This window comes from Oncorhynchus tshawytscha, linkage group LG06, assembly GCF_018296145.1.
Source record: "Oncorhynchus tshawytscha isolate Ot180627B linkage group LG06, Otsh_v2.0, whole genome shotgun sequence".
In the NCBI taxonomy this organism is placed as follows: Eukaryota; Metazoa; Chordata; class Actinopteri; order Salmoniformes; family Salmonidae; genus Oncorhynchus; species Oncorhynchus tshawytscha.
The window spans coordinates 35,795,140-35,821,268 of record NC_056434.1 but is presented as its reverse complement, the minus strand read 5'-3'; the positions used below and the strand labels follow the sequence as shown (position 1 = coordinate 35,821,268).

At 43.5% G+C, this 26,129-nt stretch overlaps 1 protein-coding gene and 1 long non-coding RNA gene across 4 annotated transcripts; one reads left to right on the top strand and one right to left on the bottom strand.

The window, feature by feature from the left end:
* Positions 1 to 11,465: 11,465 nt before the first annotated feature.
* Positions 11,466 to 14,314, bottom strand: LOC112245349. Its single transcript, XR_002952715.2, has 2 exons — positions 13,474 to 14,314; positions 11,466 to 12,207 (listed from the first exon to the last, which is right to left on the bottom strand). It is a non-coding gene; the product is annotated as an uncharacterized LOC112245349 (long non-coding RNA).
* Positions 14,315 to 16,196: 1,882 nt separating this feature from the next.
* On the top strand, positions 16,197 to 19,742 carry LOC112245278 (polyadenylate-binding protein 1A). 3 transcript variants are annotated; one of them, XM_042323223.1, is made up of 6 exons: positions 16,198 to 16,287; positions 16,677 to 16,847; positions 17,251 to 17,346; positions 17,592 to 17,825; positions 17,929 to 18,088; positions 18,542 to 19,742. In XM_042323223.1, the coding sequence occupies exons 2-6, from the start codon at positions 16,794 to 16,796 to the stop codon at positions 19,135 to 19,137; spliced, it is 1,140 nt and encodes a 379-aa protein (XP_042179157.1). In that variant the 5' UTR covers positions 16,198 to 16,287; positions 16,677 to 16,793; the 3' UTR covers positions 19,138 to 19,742. The 3 variants fall into 3 exon arrangements, with proteins under 3 accessions (XP_042179155.1, XP_042179156.1, XP_042179157.1); XM_042323221.1 differs by having other exon boundaries at positions 16,197 to 16,847; positions 18,823 to 18,947; XM_042323222.1 differs by lacking the exon at positions 18,542 to 19,742 and having other exon boundaries at positions 16,197 to 16,847; positions 17,929 to 18,096.
* Positions 19,743 to 26,129: the final 6,387 nt, after the last annotated feature.

The following is a 26,129-nucleotide window of genomic DNA, read 5'->3' as shown; positions in this document are numbered from 1 at the left end:
ACCCATGACCAGCTCGGAAACCAGATTGCGTAGCGGAGAAGGTACAGTGGGATTCGAAATGGTCGGTGATCTGTTTGTTAACTTGGCTTTCGAAGACTTTAGAAATGCAGGGTAGGATAGATATAGGTCTGTAACAGTTTGGGTCTAGAGTGTCTCCCCCTTTGAAGAGGGGGATGACCGCGGCAGCTTTCCAATCTTTGGTGATCTCAGACGATACAAAAGAGAGGTTGAACAGTTGAGTAATAGGGGTTGCAACAATTGCGGCAGATAATTTTAGAAAGAGAGGGTCCAGATTGTCTAACCCAGCTGATTTGTAGGGATCCAGATTTTTCAGCTCTTTCAGAACACCAGCTATCTGGATTTGGGTGAAGGAGAAATGGGGAGGCTTGGGCAAGTTGCTGTGGGGGGTGCAGAGCTGTTGACCGGGGTAGGGGTAGCCAAGTGGAAAGCAAGGCCAGCCGTAGAAAAATGCTTATTGAAATTCTCAATAATCATAGATTTATCGGTGGTGACAGTGTTTCCTAGCCTCATTGCAGTGGGCAGCTGGGAGGAGGTACTCTTATTCTCAATGGACTTTACAGTGTCCAAAAACCTTTTGGAGTTTTTGCTACAGGATGCAAATTTCTGTTTGAAAAAGCTAGCCTTTGCTTTCCTAACTGCCTGTGTATATTGGTTCCTAACATCCACAGGATGTGTTTGTGCTTGTCAAGGGCAGTCAGGTCTGGAGTGAACCAAAGGCTATATCTGTTCCTGGTTCTATTTTTTTTTGGAATGGGGCATGTTTATTTAAGATGGTGAGTAAAGCACTTTTAAAGAATAACTAGGCATCCTCTACTGACGGAATGAGGTCAATATCTTTCCAGGATACCCGGGCTAGGTCGATTAGAAAGGCCTGCTCGCTGAAGTGTTTTAGGGAGCGTTTGACTTTGATGAGGAGTGGTCCGTTTGACTGCGGGCCCATTACGGACGCAGGCAATGAGGCAGTGATCGCTGAGATCCTGGTTGAAGACAGCAGAGGTGTATTTAGAGGGCAGGTTGGTCAGGATGATATCTATGAGGGGGCAATTAATTCATATATGGTGTCCAGGGCACAGCTGGGGGCTGAGGGGGGTCTGTAACAAGCGGCAACAGTGAGAGACTTATTTCTGGAAAGGTGGATTTTTAAAAGTAGAAGCTCAATCTGTTTGGGCACAGACCTGGTTAGCATGACAGAGCTCTGCAGGCTGATTGCAACTTCACCCCCTTTGGCAGTTCTATCTTGGCGGAAAATGTTATAGTTGGGGAATCTTTGGTGGCCTTCCTATGCCAGGATTCAGACACGGCTAGGACATTAGGGCTGGCAGAGTGTGCTAAAGCAGTGGGGGAAAAAACTTAGGAAGGAGGCTTCTGATGTTAACATGCATGAAACCAAGGCTTTTATGGTTACAGAAGTCAACAAATGATAGCGCCTGGGGAATAGGAGTGGAACTGGGGGCTACAGGGCCTGGGTTAACCTCTACATCACCAGAGGAACAGAGGAGTAGTAGGATAAGGGTATGGCTAAAGGCTATAAGAACTGGTCGTCTAGTGAGTTGGGGACAGAGAATAAAGGAGCAGATTTCTGGGTGTGGTATAAAAGATTCAAGGCATAATGTACAGATAACGGTATGGTAGGATGTGAGCACAGTGGAGGTAAACCTATGCGTTGCGTGATGATGAGAGACGTTTAGTCTCTGGAGTTATCAATTAACATAGGTGAGGTCCACGCATGTGTGTTGGGTGGGACGAAAGAGCTATCTAAGGCAATTTGAGCGGGACTGAGGGCTCTACAGTGAAACAAAGCAATAAAAACTAGCCAAGACAGCCGGGGGGTTGCTTAGCCCAGATGATGGTGTCCTGTTTATCCTGTTTACCCAGATGATGGTGTCCAGCACCATCTTCAGATGCTAAAACTGGCGAGTGTAGAGAGTATAGAGATATTGTTATCCACGTCGGCACCAACGATGTTAGGATGAAACAGTCAGAGATCACCAAGCGCAACATAGCTTCTGCGTGTAAATCAGCTAGAAAGATGTGTCGGCATCGAGTAATTGTCTCTGGCCCCCTCCCAGTTAGGGGGAGAGATGAGCTCTACAGCAGAGTCTCACAACTCAATCGCTGGTTGAAAACTGTTTTCTGCCCCTCCCAAAAGTTAGAATTTGTAGATAATTGGCCCTCTTTCTGGGACTCACCCACAAACAGGACCAAGCCTGACCTGCTGAGGAGTGACGGACTCCATCCTAGCTGGAGGGGTTCTCTCATCTTATCTACCAACATAGACAGGGCTCTAACTCCTCTAGCTCCACAATGAAATAGGGTGCAGGCCAGGCAGCAGGCTGTTAGCCAGCCTGCTAGCATAGTGGAGTCTGCCACTAGCACAGTCAGTGTAGTCAGCTCAGCTATCACCATTGAGACCGTGTCTGTGCCTCGACCTAGGTTGGTCAAAACTAAACATGGCAGTGTTCGCCTTAGCAATCTCACTAGGATAAAGACCACCTCCATTCCTGTCATTATTGAAAGAGATCATGATACCTCACATCTCAAAATAGGGCTACTTAATGTTAGATCCCTTACTTCAAAGGCAATTATAGTCAATGAACTAATCACTGACCATAATCTTGATGTGATTGGCCTGACTGAAACATGGCTTAAGCCTGATGAATTTACTGTGTTAAATGAGGCCTCACCTCCTGGCTACACTAGTGAACATATCCCCCGTGCATCCCGCAAAGGCGGAGGTGTTGCTAACATTTACGATAGCAAATGTCAATTTACAAAAAAAAAGACGTTTTCGTCTTTTGAGCTTCTAGTCATGAAATCTATGCAGCCTACTCAATCCCTTTTTATAGCTACTGTTTACAGGCCTCCTGGGCCATATACAGCGTTCCTCACTGAGTTCCCTGAATTCCTATCGGACCTTGTAGTCATAGCAGATAATATTCTAATCTTTGGTGACTTTAATATTCACATGGAAAAGTCCACAGACCCACTCCAAAAGGCTTTCGGAGCCATCATCGACTCAGTGGGTTTTGTCCAACATGTCTCTGGACCCACTCACTGTCACAGTCATACGCTGGACCTAGTTTTGTCCCATGGAATAAATGTTGTGGATCTTAATGTTTTTCCTCATAATCCTGGACTATCGGACCACTATTTTATTACGTTTGCAATTGCAACAAATAATCTGCTCAGACCCCAACCAAGGAACATCAAAAGTCGTGCTATAAATTCACAGACAACACAAAGATTCCTTGATGTCCTTTCAGATTCCCTCTGTCTACCCAAGGATGCCAGAGGACAAAAATCAGTTAACCACCTAACTGAGGAACTCAATTTAACCTTGCGCAATACCCTAGATGCAGTTGCACCCTAAAAACTAAAAACATTTCTCATAAGAAACTAGCTCCCTGGTACACAGAAAATACCCAAGCTCTGAAGCAAGCTTCCAGAAAATTGGAACGGAAATGGCGCCACACCAAACTGGAAGTCTTCCGACTAGCTTGGAAAGACAGTACCGTGCAGTACCGTAGAGCCCTTACTGCTGCTCGATCATCCTATTTTTCTAACTTAATTGAGGAAAATAAGAACAATCCGAAATTCCTTTTTGATGCTGTCGCAAAGCTAACTAAAAAGCAGCATTCCCCAAGAGAGGATGACTTTCACTTTAGCAGTGATAAATTCATGAACTTCTTTGAGGAAAAGATTATGATTTTAAGAAAGCAAATTACGGACTCCTCTTTAAATCTGCGTATTCCTTCAAAGCTCAGTTGTCCTGAGTCTGCACAACTCTCCCAGGACCTAGGATCAAGAGAGACACTCAAGTGTTTTAGTACTATATCTCTTGACACAATGATGAAAATAATCATGGCCTCTAAACCTTCAAGCTGCATACTGGACCCTATTCCAACTAAACTACTGAAAGAGCTGCTTCCTGTGCTTGGCCCTCCTATGTTGAACATAATAAACGGCTCTCTATCCACCGGATGTGTACCAAACTCACTAAAAGTGGCAGTAATAAAGCCTCTCTTGAAAAAGCCAAACCTTGACCCAGAAAATATAAAAAACTATAGGCCTATATTGAATCTTCCATTCCTCTCAAAAATTTTAGAAAAGGCTGTTGCGCAGCAACTTACTGCCTTCCTGAAGACAAACAATGTATACGAAATGCTTCAGTCTGGTTTTAGACCCCATCATAGCACTGAGACGGCACTTGTGAAGGTGGTAAATTACATTTTAATGGCATCGGACCGAGGCTCTGCATCTGTCCTCGTGCTCCTAGACCTTGGTGCTGCTTTTGATACCATCGATCACCACATTCTTTTGGAGAGATTGGAAACCCAAATTGGTCTACACGGACAAGTTCTGGCCTGGTTTAGATCTTATCTGTCGGAAAGATATCAGTTTGTCTCTGTGAATGGTTTGTCCTCTGACAAATCAACTGTAAATTTCGGTGTTCCTCAAGGTTCCGTTTTGGGACCACTATTGTTTTCACTATATATTTTACCTCTTGGGGATGTTATTCGAAAACATAATGTTAACTTTCACTGCTATGCGGATGACACACAGCTGTACATTTCAATGAAACATGGTGAAGCCCCAAAATTGCCCTTGCTAGAAGCATGTGTTTCAGACATAAGGAAGTGGATGGCTGCAAACTTTCTACTTTTAAACTCGGACAAAACAGAGATGCTTGTTCTAGGTCCCAAGAAACAAAGAGATCTTCTGTTGAATCTGACAATTAATCTTAATGGTTGTACAGTCGTCTCAAATAAAACTGTGAAGGACCTCGGCGTTACTCTGGACCCTGATCTCTCTTTTGAAGAACATATCAAGACCATTTCAAGGACAGCTTTTTTCCATCTACGTAACATTGCAAAAATCAGAAACTTTCTGCCCAAAAATGATGCAGAAAAATTAATCCATGCTTTTGTCACTTTTAGGTTAGACTACTGCAATGCTCTACTTTCCGGCTACCCGGATAAAGCACTAAATAAACTTCAGTTAGTACTAAATACGGCTGCTCGAATTCTGACTAGAACCAAAAAATTTGATCATATTACTCCAGTGCTAGCCTCTCTACACTGGCTTCCTGTCAAAGCAAGGGCTGATTTCAAGGTTTTACTGCTAACCTACAAAGCATTACATGGGCTTGCTCCTACCTATCTCTCTGATTTGGTCCTGCCGTACATACCTACACGTACGCTACGGTCACAAGACGCAGGCCTCCTAATTGTCCCTAGAATTTCCAAGCAAACAGCTGGAGGCAGGGCTTTCTCCTATAGAGCTCCATTTTTATGGAACGGTCTGCCTACCCATGTCAGAGACGCAAACTCGGTCTCAACCTTTAAGTCCTTACTGAAGACTTATCTCTTCAGTGGGTCATATGATTGAGTGTAGTCTGGCCCAGGAGTGGGAAGGTGAACGGAAAGGCTCTGGAGCAACGAACCGCCCTTGCTGTCTTTGCCTGGCCGGTTCCCCTCTTCCCACTGGGATTCTCTGCCTCTAACCCTATTACAGGGGCTGAGTCACTGGCTTACTGGAGCTCTCTCTTGCCGTCCCTGGAAGGGGTGCGTCACCTGAGTGGGTTGATTCACTGATGTGGTCATCCTGTCTGGGATGGCGCCCCCTTGGGTTGTGCCATGGCGGAGTTCTTTGTGGGCTATACTCAGCCTTGTCTCAGGATGGTAAGTTGGTGGTTGAAGATATCCCTCTAGTGGTGTGGGGGCTGTGCTTTGGCAAAGTGGGTGGGGTTATATCCTTCCTGTTTGGCCCTGTCTGGGGGTGTCCTCAGATGGGGCCACAGTGTCTCCTGACCCCTACTGTCTCAGCCTCCAGTATTTATGCTGCAGTAGTTAATGTGTCGGGGGGCTAGGGTCAGTTTGTTATATCTGGAGTACCTCTCCTGTCCTATTCGGTGTCCTGTGTGAATCTAAGTGTGCGTTCTCTAATTCTCTCTTTCTCTCTCTCTCTCTCGGAGGACCTGAGCCCTAGGACCATGCCCCAGGACTACCTGACATGATGACTCCTTGCTGTCCCCAGTCCACCTGGCCGTGCTGCTGCTCCAGTTTCAACTGTTCTGCCTTATTATTATACGACCATGCTGGTCATTTATGAACATTTGAACATCTTGGCCATGTTCTGTTATAATCTCCACCCGGCACAGCCAGAAGAGGACTGGCCACCCCACATAGCCTGGTTCCTCTCTAGGTTTCTTCCTAGGTTTTGGCCTTTCTAGGGAGTTTTTCCTAGCCACTGTGCTTCTACACCTGCATTGCTTGCTGTTTGGGGTTTTAGGCTGGGTTTCTGTACAGCACTTTGAGATATCAGCTGATGTACGAAGGGCTATATAAATAAATTTGATTTGATTTGATTTGATTTGATTACTGTGTTGTGTGTTCTGGATGAGCCGCCACTTGTTACAACCTGACTCAAGATTGTAACAAACAATGGGAAACCACACAAAGGGATTAACAAAATGAATGTATTCCATAAATAAAGTAAACATTCACAACAATAATCAGATGAGGCATGAAGGTCAGTAAATTAGGTGTCAACTGCCAAAGCCACAATGAAACAACCAAAGGTAAGCCAAAGGTAAACCAAAGGTAAGCATCTCTTGCTGAATGGGGAAGCAGTGGCTCATGCTACTGCTGAGCTTTCACAGGTGTGCCCCATCAGCACTGACGACTCTCCCAGCTCCTCCCACCTCTACTACTCCGCACACCAATCTCCTGCAGGAATTAAGCACAGCAAAACCCAGTAGACAGAGCCGTCACAGGATGAAGTGGAGGTGGTTTTGTGTGTGTGTGTCTTTGATCCCCTCCATCATGGCTACATGGTCTAATCACCACCAGCAGCTGTCAGTGTGTCAGCAGCACACTGCCCTCTCACTATAGCCACCAGTTTAACCATGTGCTATGGATATGTGTGTGCATCCGTGCATGTGTGTGTGAACATCCCCATTCTGTGTTGAACCCGATGAACTGCAGTGTTTGAAAGCTAATTTGTGTCAAAATGACATCATCAAGACCACTTTGCACCCTACTATTCTCTTCTCCTCTCCTTTCTCAACCCACCCCCTGCTCTCCTCCCCTCTCACTCCCCTTTCGTGGTGCCGTAGAGGGGGAGCTGGTTGCATCATAAGCTGCGGTGGCTGTGGCTACCGTTAAAGCCCAGGATTTACAGCAGGCCCTTCTGCTGTTGCAGGGACAACGCAGGCTCTAATCCACCGCACATCACTGCTACACTGCTACATACTCCACTACACTCACGCACTGCCGATCCCTAGCCCTATACTCCAGCCCCATCTCAAGCCCCAGCCAAAACCATCCCTACGACTGGAAAAGTACATGAATCAATCAAATTGATTGACTGATTCGTTGACTGAGGCAAATCTCAGTAGGATGCACTTCTCATTCCAGTGAGGTAAATGGTTCATGGAGGTGTGTATGGATCTCTGTTACAGCCCCTATTGCTCTTCCCAGCCTCCATGGTGATGAGTGTTCTGAGACTGTACAGGTGCAGGAGGGGACAGTCTATTTAGCCCTCTCTCTGCTCCACCCACAGTCACTTACACACCTGTCACACACACCCCTCCTCTCTCTGCCTCATCCAATCAACACTCAATTAGTCACGCTCACCTGACACTCCTGTCGTGTTTCAGGTTTAAAAGAACTCTGGCCATCAAAGGCTGCAGTGTCATTCTTGTCGTTTAACTCCATCAACATCTCGGCTTAAGGGGGTGGTTGCCGGGTGGATCTGGCTGGCTGGTAAGCTCTCAGTCAGTTGTTGGCAAGTCTAGAACCACCGGATCCATCTATCCCACCAGTGTGAGTTCTACCATTGCCAAAAACCGGGGTGAGCGGGGCGACCATAAATACACCGGTGGAGCACATTCTGTTGATTATTATTGGTCAGTAGAATTGCCCAGAAGTCACAAAGGAGTTATTAATAATGATCATCCTAGGAAGCCCCTGGAACTTGACTGCTGTGGAATGGTTTGAATGCATTAAGTCTGAGAGCATCATAAGGCTCTGTGTGAGTCATGAGGCCTGTGTCTGAGACTACAGCTCAGGTTACAGCGTTCAGGGCCTCTGGAACAGAGTATAGACCTCCATAGCAACCAGAGATATAGGAGAGGACCAAGACCATTGATCTATAGATCATCCTCTGCGGTCTCTCGCTCTCTTTTTCATTCCCTCTGGAGTTACCTATCTCTTTGTCTGTCTCTCTCACTGTCCATAGGGAAGATAAAGAAAAATTGTGATCAAGTACTCATGAATCTAAAGAAACAAAGTCATTGGTCCCACCCTCAGCTTCTGTCAAATCACTGACACTGCACATCGATTACAGGACCTATCACCTACGTATCACTATTCCACGTTCTATACAACCTCCGTTCAAACAAACCAAAAAGACAAGTGTTGAGTGTCTGTCTCCTCCTATATTGGCACTACACATGATTGCTCAAACCGATATATACAGAAGCAAAAATGTGCTAGTGCCAAAATGGGAAAAGAAGACGAGTGGAGGCCATGTCTTAAACAACAGCACCAGCCTGAAGAAAACTAAAATAGTTGGATGAATAGCAAGTTGTTTGTCTCACCACAGCTGTTAGAACACAATCATGGTCATAGACTTTCATCAACACTGAATTTTACGCAGTTGGTGTATAGAATGTAAAGAGGGCAGAGGGTAAGGGACAGTGTCAGCGATGCATGTTGGGTAATTTGGTTATTTCTCTACTCTGTTTATGGCCCTATGGTAATTCACTGATAGTGTGCCTTCACAGTGAATTCTACCAGTGCCATACACAGAACAGGAGGAGTCATCAGCCCAGCACCAGGGCATGCTGCATGGGTAGCCTACTACATCCGTGCAGGGCAGGACAAAACACAGAACATGGCAGAGCTGTGTTTCAATCCAGGAAGTTGTTGCCTACCTTCTGTCTTTGTTTATTCCCATCACAGATCCACAGGGGCGGACTGGGATCAGAAATCGGTCTTGTCAGTTGAAACACTCCGGACCTTTTTTTTCTTGGCCGAGGCAACACATACTGAGTTTTCGCCCCTGCCACACCCCCCTGGAAACTTCTCAAAACTAAGGATTATACAGTTTATACTTGGTCTAACGACATGTCTGTAGACAAATTGAACGTGACTATTATCGCTGGTCAAAACTACATTTAATTTATAGTCCGGTGGAATGTCTGTAGATTGTCATCGTTGCACAGACATGGAAAAAATTAATGTCTCTGCGACTGTCGCAATGTCCGTTGTTGTGGTTACTGGGCTGCTACAGCAACAAGACTAAATTCCTCTGTGGCAAGAAGGTGCAGGACAACAGGAGTTCTAAAATTCTCAGAAAAAATGACCTACTTTTATTTTGGCCATGTTCGTAATTTCACTCTGGCTATCTACTCCAATTTCAGAGCACTCTAATCTGAGTGTGCCAGAGCGCAGAATAACTGATTAATTTACGAAATGCTCAACACCCGTTGACTATGGCCGGTGTCGCTAAACGTCAGCAAAAAAAACGTATTTAAATTGTTGCCAGCAGCACTGTTGCAGTCACCAACGCTCTGGATAACATGAAAACAGTCTAACCAGCTCTGCTAGGGCAAGTTAAATGGTCAGAGTGAGGTGTTCTCTCATTTGTGTCTGGAAGTAGCTAGCAAGCTAGCCAACGTTAGCCAGTTAGATTGGGTGCTTGAATGCCATTGTGTGGTCAGAAATTCTCAGATCAACCCTTCTCCTCAGCCAGAGCGTCCAGTGTGTACTCTGAACTCTCCGAGAGTGAATTTACAAATGGACAATCTGACAATACTGAGTTTACGAATGCCCAGAGCGCACTATGAGCACACTCTGGCACTCCAGAGTGAATTTACCAACACACCCTTTGTTAAACTCACAACCGTAAGCAATTTCACCTTGTGAATAATGTGGTGTGTTGTGGTCGTTGGTTTATTTTCCTGTAATAATTAATAAAAAGCAGCTAAAGTTAAGATGTTGTCAGCTGTACCCTGGCCCTAATTTTAATTGGCTAGCCAGCTAGCTGACAATGAACCAAAACATTGTTGCCTGGCTTGCTAGGTTGACATTTATTAAATTCATTTTTTAAATTTTGGGTTTATTGGTGTTCAAATAGAGCAAGTACTCTATCTGGAACACCAGAATGCTGATGTTATGCACAGGTTGTCATTTTATGTTTATACTTTTATACTCATAACGACGACAACAAGTTTGATGTCGGATGACAATAGAATGTTCATGATGTCACTGCGATAACTGTTTACAGACATGTCGATCGACCAACTGTCAACCAGCCTTATGTCTCTGCCTCATATTTCTGAACAACTGCAATTTGAATGAGTGTTCCAAAAATATATATGAAGGCTACAACCTTCTCTGTAACTGATATTGCCATAGTAAAAGCAAGACATTGCATTGGGGCAAAACAATTAGCATTTTGAGTGGGGATGTAATCTTTATAGCTATGCTGCCATTTTACCAGCACTGCAGTCTCCCTCCTGTTTAGCCTATGTTTGCAATGATCATAATTATTTATTTTTTAAACCATTAAATTGCTATTGACTACCTGTCTTGTGTGCAAGTGGCAGTGGCGTCACGGAGTGACTGAGCACTGAGCAGTAGTGATGTGCAGTTTGTGAACCATTCGTTCTTTTTGAACAACTCTTTTAACTGACTCGAGAGTCACGATTCGTTTTTCCGAGTGACTCGTTCATTTTAGTCGTTCTTTTGACCTGCTGGCCACAAAAAAATTCTAAAGTAGGATTAATACGCGTCTACCAACTGTCTATCATGTCAGCACAGAAAAATACAGGCAGCAGAAAAGGAAATACCATGTTTAGAACTGATAGGTGATCGCATTCTGCGAGAATTAATGCAATGATTTGATTATTGAATGTTTTTCGATGGACACAGCTTTGTAGAATCAAAACATACACAGCCTGACTCTGCCCAACACTCGATAAAAATTGTTTTGGTGGGCTGCTGCAGTTCGTAAACAATATCTTGCTGATCTCCCTCGCGGCAGTCAAGCATTCCGCCAAGAGTCGTTCACACAATCTAGTCCGGCTGCGGCTGCAACAAGACCTTGTTTCAAATGTATCGATAATTAATCGTATTTGTATGCTTAGCAATCACAAATGTACATTGTATGAAGCACAGTTTTATACGTTTCAGTCACAAATGGCAGCTCCAATAAGCCTCCTATGGTGAATGAGAGACTTGTGCAATCATGATTCCTTCGAGCTTTTAGTTCATCATTCGCCGGTAGGGGTCCTGCATGCTCTGGGCATTACTGAATCAAATGAATGGAATGAACTTGATTCATTCTTTTGACTGAGTCAAAAAGATCTGAGTCGGTAAGAACTTCCCATTATTACTGAACAACAGCTGAAAGGAGGTAGGCTAGTGGATCCCGCATATGCAGAAATCTACGTATTATTTTTAGAAACAGAAAGTCGGGTTACAGAAGATCCAGAGCCACAGCCACTCTGTTTTTTCTTTGAGGCCCCCACACCAGCCCATTTTGTTCCTTGAGGGGCACAAGTTAGACAGTCCAACTGGGCTAAAAATTGACCAGCCCATCTGGCATTACCCAAAATGCCAGATGGACAGGCCGCCCGCCCCTGTGAACTTGGATAGGTCAGAGAAATATGATAGAAACTCAAGTCAAATTATTGCTTACATATTCTACCTTGTTTCTGATCCACAAAAGGGGAATGGACAGGGCAGAAAGGCAGAGCTTGAATGAAATGCATGACTAAAACACCAGACCTTACTCCACACTACACAGAGAATAATTATTCTATATGTGTTCTAACAGAATGTGTTCCAACATGTCGTTCAACACAGCATTAGCCATGTCTTCAATACTAACACTTAAAATCTTAAAATCTGCAACAAGTTTCTTATATCCATGTCCTCATGGGCTGCGTTGCACATGCCTTCTGTCCATCGGGTTAAAACAAACAGGTTACAACAAACATCCCTTATCGGGACATGGAGAAAGGGGCAGACATTCATCTCTGTGCCATGCAGACCCACTACCCAGCTCGAAGATTGATCACAGCCATGTGGAATGATGCACTAAGTGATTTTTTGAGATGCTCCAAATGGGTCCCAGAGCTCCTCTTCCCGCTTCTGGGAGAAATCGTCAATAGACCTAAAGAGCAACGTTGGTTGAGAGAGAGAGAAAGAGAGAGAGAGACCTCTGTCATTAAGCAAGTTGAGTGGGCCCTTTGCAATGGTGAGAGGAATGCCCCTGAAAATGGTTAGCAACAGACGTTTCACTGGTATTATAGGCCTTTTCTATTAGGGAAAGCAAATGCTCATTTATAACGTTATAAAAACGTTACAACCCTATCCGCCTAACCGTTCAATTTCGGTTGCCTATATGCAAATCAAAAAGCCTCAATTAAACGAATAAATAGGATATAGCAGCAATAATACATATAAGGTTATAGGCTTCGTTTAAATTTCTTCAGAAAACAGTCTGTTACTTTTTTATTATTCAGTCGCCCAATCCCATAGGCAGGAATACGATTTGGAGAGTAGGTTAGCCACAGGCCTTGTTGCGTGCGGGAGCGACGTTCACCTTTCTTTAGAATGCCCTCGATGCTGGTGGATAATCGCATTTGTCTGTGATGATTATGCAGTCTACGCTCCTCCACCTGTTATTTTAGGAACGTTTTAGAAATACAAACCCTTGAAGAACGAGAGGGTTCACCAAGAGGGTAGTTAAGGCCCATAGCTGTCCAGGTATGACCTTGATACATTTTGTTACAGTTTAACCCGCGAGGTCACTGCTTTAACTTTCATGTGGACTAAAAGTGATTACATGATTTTTGTAGGCCTACAAATAAATGATCTATAACGCATAAGTAGCAAACCTGAACGAATTGTAATTAGGCTACTTAGAGTGCTAAGTAATTGTATTTGATTCAACTGCATTGTAGGAGGAAATTATATCTTTTAAGGTTAAATACAATTACAATTTGAATAAAACACATTTTTTAGAAGGCGAAGCTACTAGTTTTTATTTGCTAATTGTATTAGGCCTCAGGCTGCAATGACACAGTTAACATGCAATAGCCTATAAAACATTTATGCACTTGAATCAACACCGCATAGAAAACATTAATTTCGAACCAAATGCCAAGTTGTATTATTTTTGTAATGAAAAATAGGCCTCTCGTTTTCTCTTTTAAAATGCAGTGACTGAAATTACATTCCATAAAGCGCACTGCGCAATAACTCTACATAATCATGAAACGAAATTATTAAACCGCACTTTACCTACGTAAAAATAATACCGTGTATAAAGCTTATATAACTTTGTCTATACAACTTTGTCTAGTCAAGGACTGTTTTCTTCCCTTTACTCACCCCTCTCTCCCTACCTCCCCCTCTTCGAGGAATAGCTCCATACCTGAACGAAGGCCACATCACCCAAAGGACAGCATCCTCATCCTGAAATGAAAAAAGAAACACAAACACCCATCCTCTCCTCTTTCCACCACCGGCCTCCCCGTCCCTCTATCTCTTCATCTCTCCCAGCACTCGGTCTGTTGGGGCTGCGTGGCCGGGGATTTTCAGATGGAAAGGTAATTAGTTGGTAAGCATCTTAACCCAGTGGAGAGGGAGTAATCCATGCTGCCCTCATCCCTCTCCTCCTGCTGCTGGTGAACAGTTCATCAGTGTCACGGAACTCTTTAGCGCGTGCGGCGTGTACAGTAGTCCCGTGCCGTGTGTCACTTGACGGATATTGCGAACATAGCCTATTAAGATTGCTGATGGTGACAATACTAATAATTTTAGATTATATTTGATTGTATTATCGTTTTTTAAGTGTATTGGCTATAGGCCTACTGTTACGAGCATTAAATGTTCATTATACTATTAATGTCCTTAGCCTCTAAAGCGTTCGCACAGATTTCTCCGTTTTTTAGGGCTTGTTGAGTGCGCATGCAGCTCCTGCGCTCACACTGCGGCAGCATCGAATGACGCTCCTCATATGGCGGATAGTGAACCAGTGCAACAGTTCTTTCTCGTGGATGAGGATATCTATTCTCTAGCCTAGGCCCACTCCATGCCATGCAGTAAGCGTTTACCCTCCACGGCCGTTCACCTTCATCCCCATATTGACGTGGAGGCTTTAGAAAAAATGTGATGTAGGTAAATAATTAGTTTGTGTTAATCTAGTTTTCCACACACAAGTTCTTTGCCTTTCCACTTTTAGGATAGGCCTATAGTCTATACTTAAAACAATCTATTTATAAACAACACAAAACCTTTTATTTAGCCCAAGCAAAGAGCTTCATGCTTTCCTTTTTATCCAAGCCATTTCAGCTCAGAGACACATTTTATACAACCTGTGCTGTCCATCGGGTGTGGTATGAATCTTCCTCCATAACCATGTTCCCTCCCGTTGCTCGAAATGGGGCGCTGTCACTGAAAGGTCCCGCTCGAACTGTAGATCGGGGCTCACATCCCCTCAATATATAAACCTACAGCCGGTGAACATCCTCCATACTCCAATTTTCTCCCATTCACCTGCTGTTGATAATTACACAGACAGACATAGAGGCCTACTTTGAAAAAGAGATCTCACCCTTTCAGTTGATCCGAGCTGAGTTCGTCAGAGAGGAGCGGTTTGGATTTCAAACCTTTTCAACCTCTAAAGTTGCGTTGAAATCTGTCCACGCGCACCCATTGTCCAAACCATACATTATAGAATAGACGCAGCCGGCTGGTCACCCCTCGTGCTCTACCGCTGCTGGTAGATGTGCAGGCGGGCCATGTGCATTAATAATGATGTGGAGGTGGAGTATTGTCCTCTGAATACAGTGGGCCTATGCGATTTGATGAGAATCCCCGAATTTACCAGTTATCGTTCAAAAATAAGACTATTTTAATTATATGTATTTTTAAATCGATTTATTTCAAAATTGTGACTTTTGGTTTCATGTTGCACAACATAGCCTGTCCCTGTCCATTCACCGACTCATAAATAGGCCTACTAAACCGTTTAACGAATTAAGCATTTTATTGATTAAACTCGAACATCGAAAAGTAATCTTGATTTAGACTATTCTTAGAGGCTGCCTTTTATTTTTTTTAGCTTAAACTAAATAAACGCTGTTTAAACTAAACCCATCATAATAACATTGATAATAATATAATTCATTAATTAATTCATTATCAAATCAAGGCGTTGAGTCAATCGTTACCATACATTGTTCCATCGATTTTATTAGTACTTTTTATTAATTTAAATCTTTAAAGATTACTTTATTTCTTAGCCTATATTTTTCTCACATGATCCTTTCGTCCTTGAGGTGAGAGAATGACTGTAAAAGTAAAACCATAGTAAAGAGAACACTGTTCTTTCTACATTTTCCTTTCATTTCCTCCGGCTCTCGGGTTGTTGAGTACTCCTTTTCTTGGAGAGAAAAGACATTCAAGTCGAATTTCTACTTTAAACTTTTCTGCCACCTACTGGATTAAAATGATACATCTAAAACTTAGATTTGTTGTTCAGTGATTTCAATCTAGTCTGTTACTTATCCCCAAGTACCCCAGAGAGAATGTTGATTTTCTAATTAAATATTTCTGTATATGGAATAATGTAATTTCATAAATAACATGTTTTAATGGTCTCCTTCCATTCAGTAGGCCTACCATTGTTGTCTCTACCTTCTTGCCCTTTGTGCTGTTGTCTGTGCCCAATAATCTTTGTACCCTGTGCTACTGCCCTGTGCTACTGCCCTGTTGTGTTGCTACCTTGTTTTTGTCATGTTGTGTTGCTACCATGATGTGTTGTCATGTGTTCATGCCATGCTATGTATGTTGTTGTCTTAGGTCTCTCTTTGTGTAGTGTTGTGTTGTCTCTCTTGTCATGATGTGTGTTTTGTTCTACAGTATATATATATATATATTTTTTGTCCCAGCTCCAGTCCCCGACGGAGGCCTTTTGCCTTTTGGTAGGCTGTCATTGTAAATGAGAATTTGTTCTTAACTGACTTGCCTAGTTAAATAAAGGTTCAATAAAACATAAATTACAATCTATGACTATATTTTGGCCATTAGCCAAACAAACCCTCAATGTGGTTAGACAGGCAGAACCAGGAAGTCACAAACATTTTCAGAGAAATGAAAGTAAGCAGACAGACAACACCCCAATGCTTGTCCACAACTGTTCAGTCAGTCAGTGTGTGTATCAACATGGCAGAGGCAACTTTGGGTAAGGATCCCTTCTGCTGTTCAATCTGTCTGGATGTACTGAAGGATCCAGTGACTACTGCCTGTGGACACAGTTACTGTATGGGCTGTATTAAGGGCTGCTGGGATCAGGAAGATCTGAAAGGTGTCTACAGCTGTCCACTGTGCATGGAAAGCTTCATCCCAAGACCTGTTTTGAGGAAAAACATCTTATTGGTTGAATTAATGGAGAAACAGAAGAAGACAGGATTAAAATCTGCTCCTCCAGTTCTCTGTTATGCTGGACCTAGAGATGTGGAGTGTGATTTCTGCACTAGGAGGAAACTCAAAGCTGTCAAGTCTTGCCTGGTGTGTCTGGCATCTTACTGTGAGACTCACCTCCAGCCTCACTTTGAATCCCCTGCCTTTCAGAAGCACAAGCTGGTCAAAGCCTCCACACAACTAGAGGAGAAGATCTGCTCTCATCATGACAAACCACTGGAGGTTTACTGCCGTACCGATCAGCAGTGTATCTGTTATCTGTGTACAATGAACGAACATAAAGGCCATGATACAGCTGCAGCAGAAAGGACTGAGAAACAGGTAAGGATGACAACTCCACTGTTAAACATCATAGATCTGCATTTAGACACTTGTTAATCTCTTTACAACATATTGTTGATGTACCTCATATCAAATGGAAGTGTTTTATGTCAAAGGTGATATAACTGGAAGAGCAAGAAAAACATCCAACGCCCGGAGATGTCAAAGTACTTGAACAAAATTGCCTGATTATATTGTTGCAGTAATTTGGTGACTCTCATAAGTAATAATAATAACAATAATACTTTGACACGTCACAAAATGCAATCATTATTGTATTATATTTAAACATATCTCCTTCTTTTGGCTGCATCTCTGCGTCTCAGTGGTTTGAAGGACTATCCTATTTCACATAAACATCATGGAAGGAGCCTTTACAAAGTCTTGTCACCATTCTCTGCAGAAACAGTTGGTAGAGAATCAGCAGAAATCCCAGCAGAGAATCCAGCAGAAAGAGAAGGAGATGCAGGAGCTGAGACAGGCTGTGGTCTCTCTGAAGGTGAGTTTTAGGGCCATCTATATTTAAATTAAATGTATATTAACATGACCAGCAAACCAATATTTCATTTTAGAATTGGTTAAAATTATGTTAGGGTCAGGGTAAAGGGTTTGGTGTAAGGTTAGGGTTAAGGTAAGGATCAGTTTTAGATGTTGGCTGTCAATGGAATGCTGGTAAGAAAAGTCCTTATAGTCTATCCTGGGCTGAATGAAATGGACCCTCATTCTCTTTGTGTGTTCTAACAGCTCTCTGCACAGGTAGCGGTGGAGGACAGTGAGAGGATTTTTACTGAGCTGATCTGTTCCATTGAAAGAAGGAACTCTGAGGTGAAGCAGCAGATAACAGCCCAGGAAAATGCTGAAGTGAGTCGGGCTAAAAGGCAGCTGGAGCAGCTGGAGCAGGAGATAGCTGAGCTGAGGAGGAGAGATGCTGAGCTGGAGCAGCTTTCACACACAGAGGATCACATCCATTTCTTCCAGGTGACGTCAGTCTGTCTATATCAGCAAAAAAATCTAAAAGAACTTGTAAACTTTAGATAAAACATCTCCACATTTCTGTTTTTCAACCTGTTTCTCCCTGCAGAGTTTTCAGTCTCTCTGTGTCCCTCCTGGATCTGATGCCTTACCCAGCATATCTGTCAATCCACACATATCTTTTCATTTTGTGAAGAATTTTGTATCTGAGGTGACAGAACAACTAGAGGATATCTGCAAGAAAGAAATTGCCAAACTGTCATGGGAAGGTAGGTGAGAAGTATCAAATAGACTTGTTTTTTACATGCCTCAAAATGAGCAGCAGTGGTTACCTTGAATGAATGTTGAACCATAGAGTTGACTGTAGTAATCCTTTGTATCTTGTTTGGGGTTTCTTGCATTTTCTTGCATTCATTTGTGTTGTTTTGATTGTGGTAAGAACAGTGAGCTCTCCCACCATCCACACTCACCATAGGTTCAAACATCTGTCTTTATAGAACACCTGATGTGTGTTTACCACCACCATCTGTCTGCCCCTGGTGGTCTGGTGTGTAATTGCCAAATAATAACAGATTATTAAATGCACCCACATTTTATTATGGGGACTTTCATTTCAATCTTCTGGGTTACTGAGGAATGGATACATAAACCTGTGATTTAAATAACTGTCAAAACACCAATTATCAAGCTGACTTAAATCAATCAGTGCATCTCTCCCTTAGCACCTCCCTCTGACTACTTCATGGATGCCATTCCACATACTTCTTATTACAATTCCAACCAATTGGCATGGCAGAGACCCAGCCCTCGCTGGATAACCCATCAACAATATTTTCAGAACATGCAAGCGACCTGCAGCACTGTGAGGCCCAATGTGTCTCACATGGTGACCCCTCATCGCATGGCCGCCCAGGTTGCACCTGCTGTAACCCCAGTGCACATGCCTCAGTACAAGTATGCTGCAGGAGTGCGCAAGCCTTCATACATTCCTACACTTCCCCAGGTTGTTAAGCAGCAGCCTGCTGTCCATGTGCAGGACCAGGAGCCTCTGACTGTCTCCAAGCTGGCTGCTGCTCCTCCTCAGGAACAGAAGGAAATGCTAGGTCAACGCCTCTACCCGCTCATCCAGAACATGCACCCCAGTCTGGCAGGAAAGATCACTGGCATGTTGCTGGAGATTGACAACTCTGAGCTGCTCTACATGCTGGAGTCTCCAGAGTGTCTCCGCTCCAAGGTGGATGAAGCTGTGACTGTGCTGCATGCTCACCAGGCCAAACAGGCAACAAAGAGACAAGAAAAACTAAAGAAAAGGAAATAATTTGATTCAGCTGGGTCCAGAGATCACCAGACAAAAATGGAAAATGGTCCAAATAAAACAGTCGGGGTATAATTACAACAGATAATGAAATTACTATGGCTGTCAAATGATACAAAAATGCAATTGAGTTCATCGCTGGATTTACTGTGATAAATTGCGATTTATTGCAAATTCTGAATTTGCTCAAATTGAGCCATATTTTTAAAACAATTGATACAAAAAGCATGACAAAAATATTGACATCTTGATTTTTTCCCAAACTAATGGTAAGTAGAATCCAGGTAAACAGATGAAGCACACTTTCTTTAACCGCAATGTCAACCTGTTTTGACATTACAGTGTTGTTTTTAGTTGAATATATTGTGTATTTTGGATGTTTTCAGTGTATTATGAACGCTTTCAGACAATACGATTAATCACAATTAAAAATCATTTGTGCACAAAAATTACAAACAGTTAACTGATTAACTCTGACAGCCCTAGAAATGACTGAAAGCATTCTTTTCTGGCACGTTATTCCTTTTAAATGTATGAATGCTTGGGATATTGAGAGTCTATGGCATTGTGAAATGTACAGTGCCTTCATAAATATAAGACTTATTCCACATTTTGTTGTGTTACAGCCTGAATCCATCTACACACAACACCCCATAGTGACAAATTGAAAACATGTTTTTAGACATTTATGCAAATTAATTGAAAATTAAAAATATAAATATCTCATTTAAATAAGTATTCACACCGCTGAGTCAATACTTTGTACAAGAACCTTTGGCAGTGATTACAGTTGAGAATCTTTCTGGGTAAGGGGTGGCAGGTTGCCTAGCAGTAAGAGCGTTGGACTTGTAACTGAAAGGTTGCAAGATTGAATCCCCGAGCTGACAAGGTAAAAATCTGTTGTTCTGCATCTGAACAAGTCAGTTAACCCACTGTTCCCTGGTAGGCTGTCATTGAAAATAAGAATTTGTTCGTAACTGACTTGCCTAGTTAAATAAAGGTTTTTTAAAAAGTCTCTAAGAGCTTTCCAGGTGCCACATTTGCCTATTATTATTTTGAAAACTCTTCAAGCTCGATTGTTGATCCTTGCTAAATAAACTTTTTCAGGACTTACCATAGGTTTTCAAGTAGATTTTAAGCCACAATTGTAACTCGGCCATTCAGGAACAATCACTGTCTTCTTAGTAAGTAACTCCAGTGTAGATTTAGCCTTGTGTTTTAGGTTATTGTCCTGCGGAAAGGTGAATTCATCTTTCAGTGTTTTTTAATTTATTTATTTTATTTAACCTTTATTTAACTAGGCAAGTCAGTTAAGAACATATTCTTATTTACAGCGACGACCTACCAAAAGGCAAAAGACCTCCTGCGGGGACTGGGGCTGGGTTTAAAAAAATAAAAATAACATATAAATATAGGACAAAACACATACCACAACAAGAGAGACAACACTACATAAATAGATACCTAAGACAACAACATAGCAAGGCAGCAACACATGACAACACAGCATGGTAGCAACACAACATGACAAGAACATGGTAGCAACACAAAATGGTAGCAGTACAAAACATGGTACAAACATTATTGGGCACAGACAACAGCACAAAGGGCTAGAAGGTAGAGACAACAATACATCACGCAAAGCAGCCACAACTGTCAGTAAGAGTGTCCATGATTGAGTCTTTGAATGAAGAGATTGAGATAAAACTGTCCCGTTTGAGTGTTTGTTGCATCTCGTTCCAGTTGCTAGCTGCAGCGAACTGAAAAGACGAGCAACCCAGGGATGTGTGTGCTTTGGGGACCTTTAACAGAATGTGACTGGCAGAACGGGTGTTGCATGTGGCGGATGAGGGCTGCAGTAGATATCTCTGGTGTGTCTGGTGGAAAGCAGACTGAACCAGGATTGCCTCTAGGATTTTGCCTGTGCTTAGCTCAATATAGTTTACTTTTTATCCTGAAAAACTCCCCAGTCCTTAACGATTACAAGCATACCCATAACATGATACAGTCACCACTATGCTTGAAAATATGGAGAGTGGTAGTCAGTAATGTGTTATATTAGATTTGCCCCAAACTTTGTATTCAGGACAAAAAGTTAATTACTTTGCCACATTTTCTTTGCAATATGACATTAGTGCCTTTTAGCAAAAATGATGCATGTTTTGGAAAATGTTCTATTCTTTATAGGCTTCCTTCTTTTTGCTCTGTCAATAAGGTTAGTATTTTGGAGTAACTACAATGTTGTTGATCAATGCTCAGTTTTCTCCTATCACAGCCATTAAACTCTGTAACTGTTTTAAAGTCACCATTGGCCTCATGGTGAAATCCCTGAGCAGTTTCCTTCCTCTCCGGCAACTGACATAGGAAGGACACCTGTATCGTTATAGTGACGGGTTCTATTGATACACTATCCAAAGTGTAATTAATAACTTCACCATGCTGAAAGGGATATTCAGTGTCTGTTTAAAAATGTTTTTTTTTACCCATCTCTCCTTTGTGAGGGATTGGAAAACCTCCCTAGTCTTTGTGGTTGAATCTGTTTGAAATTCAATGCTCGACTGAGGGACCTTACAATTATCTGTATGTGTGGGGTATAGAGATGAGGTAGCCTAGTGGTAAAATGTGTCGGGCCAGAAACTGAAATGTTGCTAGTTCAAATCCCCAAGTTGACTAGGTGAAATATATGTTGATGTGCTCTTGAGCAAGGCACTTAGTCCTGGTTGCTTTGGATAAGAGTGTCTGCTAAAATGTGAATGTTGTCATTCGAAAGTCATGTTGACCACTATTATTGCACAAAGAGTGAGTCCGTGCAATTTATTAAGCAGAATCTTTACTCCAGAACTTACAAAGGGGTCGAATACTTATTGACTCAAAACATTTCAGCTTTTCATTTTTAATTAATTTGTACAAATTTTGAAAACAAAATCCCACTTTGACATTATGGGGTATTGTGTGTACAGTGGAGCTTTCGTTAAAAGTTAGTGGTAGATAGTGGCATTCTGTCATTAAACCACGCTATCAAGGTGGAGTTAGAACGCTGATCTATCTGTGGAGGTGTTAATGGAGGTGTTTTCAGTCTGAGAGTCTCTCTTCTCTGGCACTAGAGTCCTGCATCAGGCAAAAAACCTGTCAGTGGTCCTGGAGCATTTAAAGCATATTGAAGCCTCTTAATGACTTCCGAGAGCCGATCTGTTATCCAACAATTATTATTATTATTATTATTATTAACCCTCTATTATAATTATATAAAAGCCCCTTAGATATTCTCACAGACCAGATTTATCCTAACGAAAAATGCCTCTTAGATATTAATTTAGAATCCTCCAATCCTCTAAATTTAATTAGACCTACAGTTTATTGATCTGCAGGTATTTTCATTTAGAAGCTGCCTCTTAATGAGTTCAATAATAGATTTGTACCACTGTAGATGCTGTCGTTTTATTTACAGTAGTGTATTAAGTACTCTAAAGTTTTACATTTCTATCTCCAAACCTCATACAACCGCAAAATGTAGGACAAAGCATTTAATGTACAGTATTTTTTCATCAACATCTTTATTTTTTCGTTAATAAAATATTGATAAAAATACTCTTTGGAAATGCAGATGTTTATTTCAACTACCATACATCTCAGCTACATAAACCCTAAATCTAACAGTATTTTTGAAATGTCTCCAGTAGATTTTTGTTCCTCCTGAAAGCCCTAATTGTCATGACCTGATCTGTTTCACCTGTCCTTGTGCTTGTCTCCATCCTCCTCCAGGTGTCGCTCATCTTCCCCATTATCCCCTAGGTACTTACACCTGAGTTCTCTGTTTGTCCGTTACCAGTTCGTCTTGTTTGCCAAGTCAACCAGCATTTTGTCTCAGCTCCTGCTTTTCCCCAGTCTCTCTTTTTCTCGCTTTCTTGGTTTTGACCTTTGCCTGTCCTGACTCTGAGCCCACGTGCCTGACCACTCTGCCTGCTACAGACCCTGAGCCTGCCTGCCGTCCTTTGCCTTTGCTACTACTCTGGATTATGGACCCCTGCCCACCTTGATCTGTTGTTTGCCTGCCCCTGTTAATGTAATACACATTGTTACTTCAACACAGTCGGCATTTGGGTCTTACCTGAAACTTGATAGTATGTACAGGCCATGACTGACCCAGCAGATTTGGACCAGCTCCGCAACGCCATCTCCTCCCAAGGAGCCACCATTAGTAGAGACGAGGAGATGCTTCGTGGTCTGATGGACAAACGTCACGGCCTAGCATTGGCCGCATCGCAGGATCAAATTCCGTGGGTTGCCTACCAGGCAGCCTACAATGACGGTAACGTCCCAGCCCCTCAGTAACCTGGCTGTTAGCAGCGCCGTCACCCAGGTTTCCCGGGAACCCCGTTTACCTTCCCCGTAGCGCTACGATGGAGATTCCAGAACCTGACGGTCCTTTCTCTCCCAGTGCTCCCTCGTTTTCGAGCTGCAGCCTTCTTCGATCCCCTCGGACCACTCAAAGATAGCGTGCATTATTGCGCAGATGTCCGGGAGGGCACTCGCCTGGGCCACGGAGGTGTGGGAGCAACAATCCGCCATCTGCCTCAGTCTGGAGGTATTCGTGGCGGAGGGGACAAAACATTTTCTAGGCTCCGGTGTCCAGGAGAGAGGCTGCCCAGAAGTTACTCCAGCTTCAGCAGGACTCCCTCAGTGTGGCCGATTATGCAGTGGATTTCCGCACGCTAGCAGCGGGGGGGGGCCTGGAACCCGGAAGTGCTGTTCGACACGTTCCTGCATGGATTATCGGGGGAATTAAAGGATGAGCTTGCAGCCTTGGAACTACCGACGGATCTCGACTCACTCATCACTTTAACGATGGTTGGCTACGGGAATGTAGGAGGGAGAAGAGGTCTGATTGTGGTCCCAATCGCTCACTCAAGGATCCCACCTTGCATTTAATGAACTCCGGAAGTCCCCTAGAGGATTTGAGCTTACCCGAGTTCCTTCATGAGCCTCCGATGACTGCCGATTTGCCTCTTCCTGAGCCGATGAAGCTCGGCAGGGCTAGGCTGTCTCCAGCCTAACACGTACGCAGACTTAACACCCAGAGTTATCTGTATTGCAGTACTGCCGGTCATTATGTGTCAACCTGTCCCTTCAAGAGGCCTAGCTCTTTGGTAGGAATGAGTACTCCGGTGGGTCTTAAGGATAATTTTTCTTCTCCCCCTACTCGCCCCCCTCTCCATGCCACCCTGCGGTAGGGCAACCAGTCCAAGTCTCTCCAGATACTCATCGACTCTGGCGTCCGAGCTGGACGTCCCCACTCAACCCCTCTCCATTCCCATGAATGTTAGTGTGCTGGACGGGCGCTCTATGGGCCGGGTCACCCACCATACCACCCCATCAACCTACGTCTGTCGGGGAACCACAGCGAGATGATCCAATTCCTGCTAATTGAGTCTCCGCAGGTATCTGTGGTATTGGGATTCTCTTGGCTCCAGCGACACAATCCCTCGATTGCCTGGTCTACTGATGCCATTCTGGGCTGGAGCCCATTCTACCACGCTCATTGCTGAAATCAGCCCCGGGACGTCTTCCTGGGGGCATGGAAATTGCCTGGGGGCATGGAAATTGCCATTCCCACAGAGTACCAGGACCTCCAGGAGGGGTTCAGTAAGGCCTGGGCCACTTAGCTTCCACAACACCGACCGGTACCCAAGGATGTTAAGCCGGGGGCGCTGGCACACCACTATAGCCCCGCGGCTACACCCCCAGAAGCTGAGACCTTTTCCCCCTGCTCCAGAGTCATTAGCCCCTCTGCTGTTCATCCTCTGTTGCCCAGTACCCTCCGTATACTTCCTACTTGTCATGTGTCTAGATGTAAACCCATGTCTCACAGCCCTTTGTCTCCTGTTTCCCATCTTCCCCATTATCCACTGGGTACTTATATCCGTGTCCTCTATTTTTCCGTTGCCAGTTAGTCTTGTTTGTCAAGTCAACCAGCGTTTTGTCTCAGCTCCTACTTTTCCCCAGTCTCTCTTTTTCTCGCTCTCTTGGTTTTGACCTTTGCCTGTCCTGAATCTGAGCCTGCCTGCCTGACCACTCTGCCTACTCTTGACCTTAAGCCTGCCTCCCATCCTATGCCTTTGGCACCACCTTGGATTATCGACCTCTTCCTGCTTGATCTGTCGTTTGCCTGCCCCTGTTGCTGTAATAAACATTGTTACTTCAACACAGTCAGCATTTGGGTCTTACCTGAATCATACTAATCTGCTCATTTAAATGAATAGAGATCCAGGTCATGGTGCTACAGTATGTTGTTACAGCATAATCAAAGTGAGGACAATCGGTGATCTGCTGTATACTTATGGCCTATTGTAACCTGGAGTCACACCTTTCCAGCACTCCTCACCCCACCCCAAACTCCACCCGTAACACAGTTACCATTCAAAAACGAGCTGTTTATCTTTGAAAAATGACATTGCGACCAAAGAGAACAGACTAAATGGACATAGTTTTCATCATGCCAGCTTCTGTGTTTTTGTTCGATGGCCAATATTAAAAACAGTCAAATGCATTTGTTAATTATTTAAGGCTCCTTTCTCTTCTCTGTGCTGAAGTTATTTTAAGAATACAAAAGAATCCTTCCACCCTTGATGGGCTATCGGCAGGACAATAGACTCTTGCCGAGGGGATTTCCCTCTCTCACTCTCTCCCTCTATCTCTCTGCCTTTCTCTCTGCGCTGGCTGACACCTCGTTCGTAGCCCAAAGGCTCTCATTCCGATGCGCTTCCTACATGATCAACCATACATACAAATACATGCATTTGTCCCTGGAGAATCTAGAACAGGCCCGCTCTGTTTTACTATGGGATTTCATGAGCTATGTCAAATGTAGATGACTGTCCGCAATGATTAAAATGGATACATGTTGATAGTCATAGTGTCACGCCTGCCCCCGCTCCCCCTCTCTGGTGCTCGAGGGCGCCAGGCTGCCCATCATTACGCACACCTGTCACCATCAT

What these genes read in the sequence shown, in the direction of transcription:
- LOC112245278 (XM_042323221.1), top strand. Translation starts at nt 16,197, where the DNA reads ATGAAAGTAAGCAGACAGACAACACCCCAATGCTTGTCCACAACTGTT. An exon ending in AGGCTGTGGTCTCTCTGAAG is followed by an intron (nt 17,347 to 17,591) that starts GTGAGTTTTAGG and finishes GTGTTCTAACAG; the next exon opens with CTCTCTGCACAGGTAGCGGT. An exon ending in ATCACATCCATTTCTTCCAG is followed by an intron (nt 17,826 to 17,928) that starts GTGACGTCAGTC and finishes TTCTCCCTGCAG; the next exon opens with AGTTTTCAGTCTCTCTGTGT.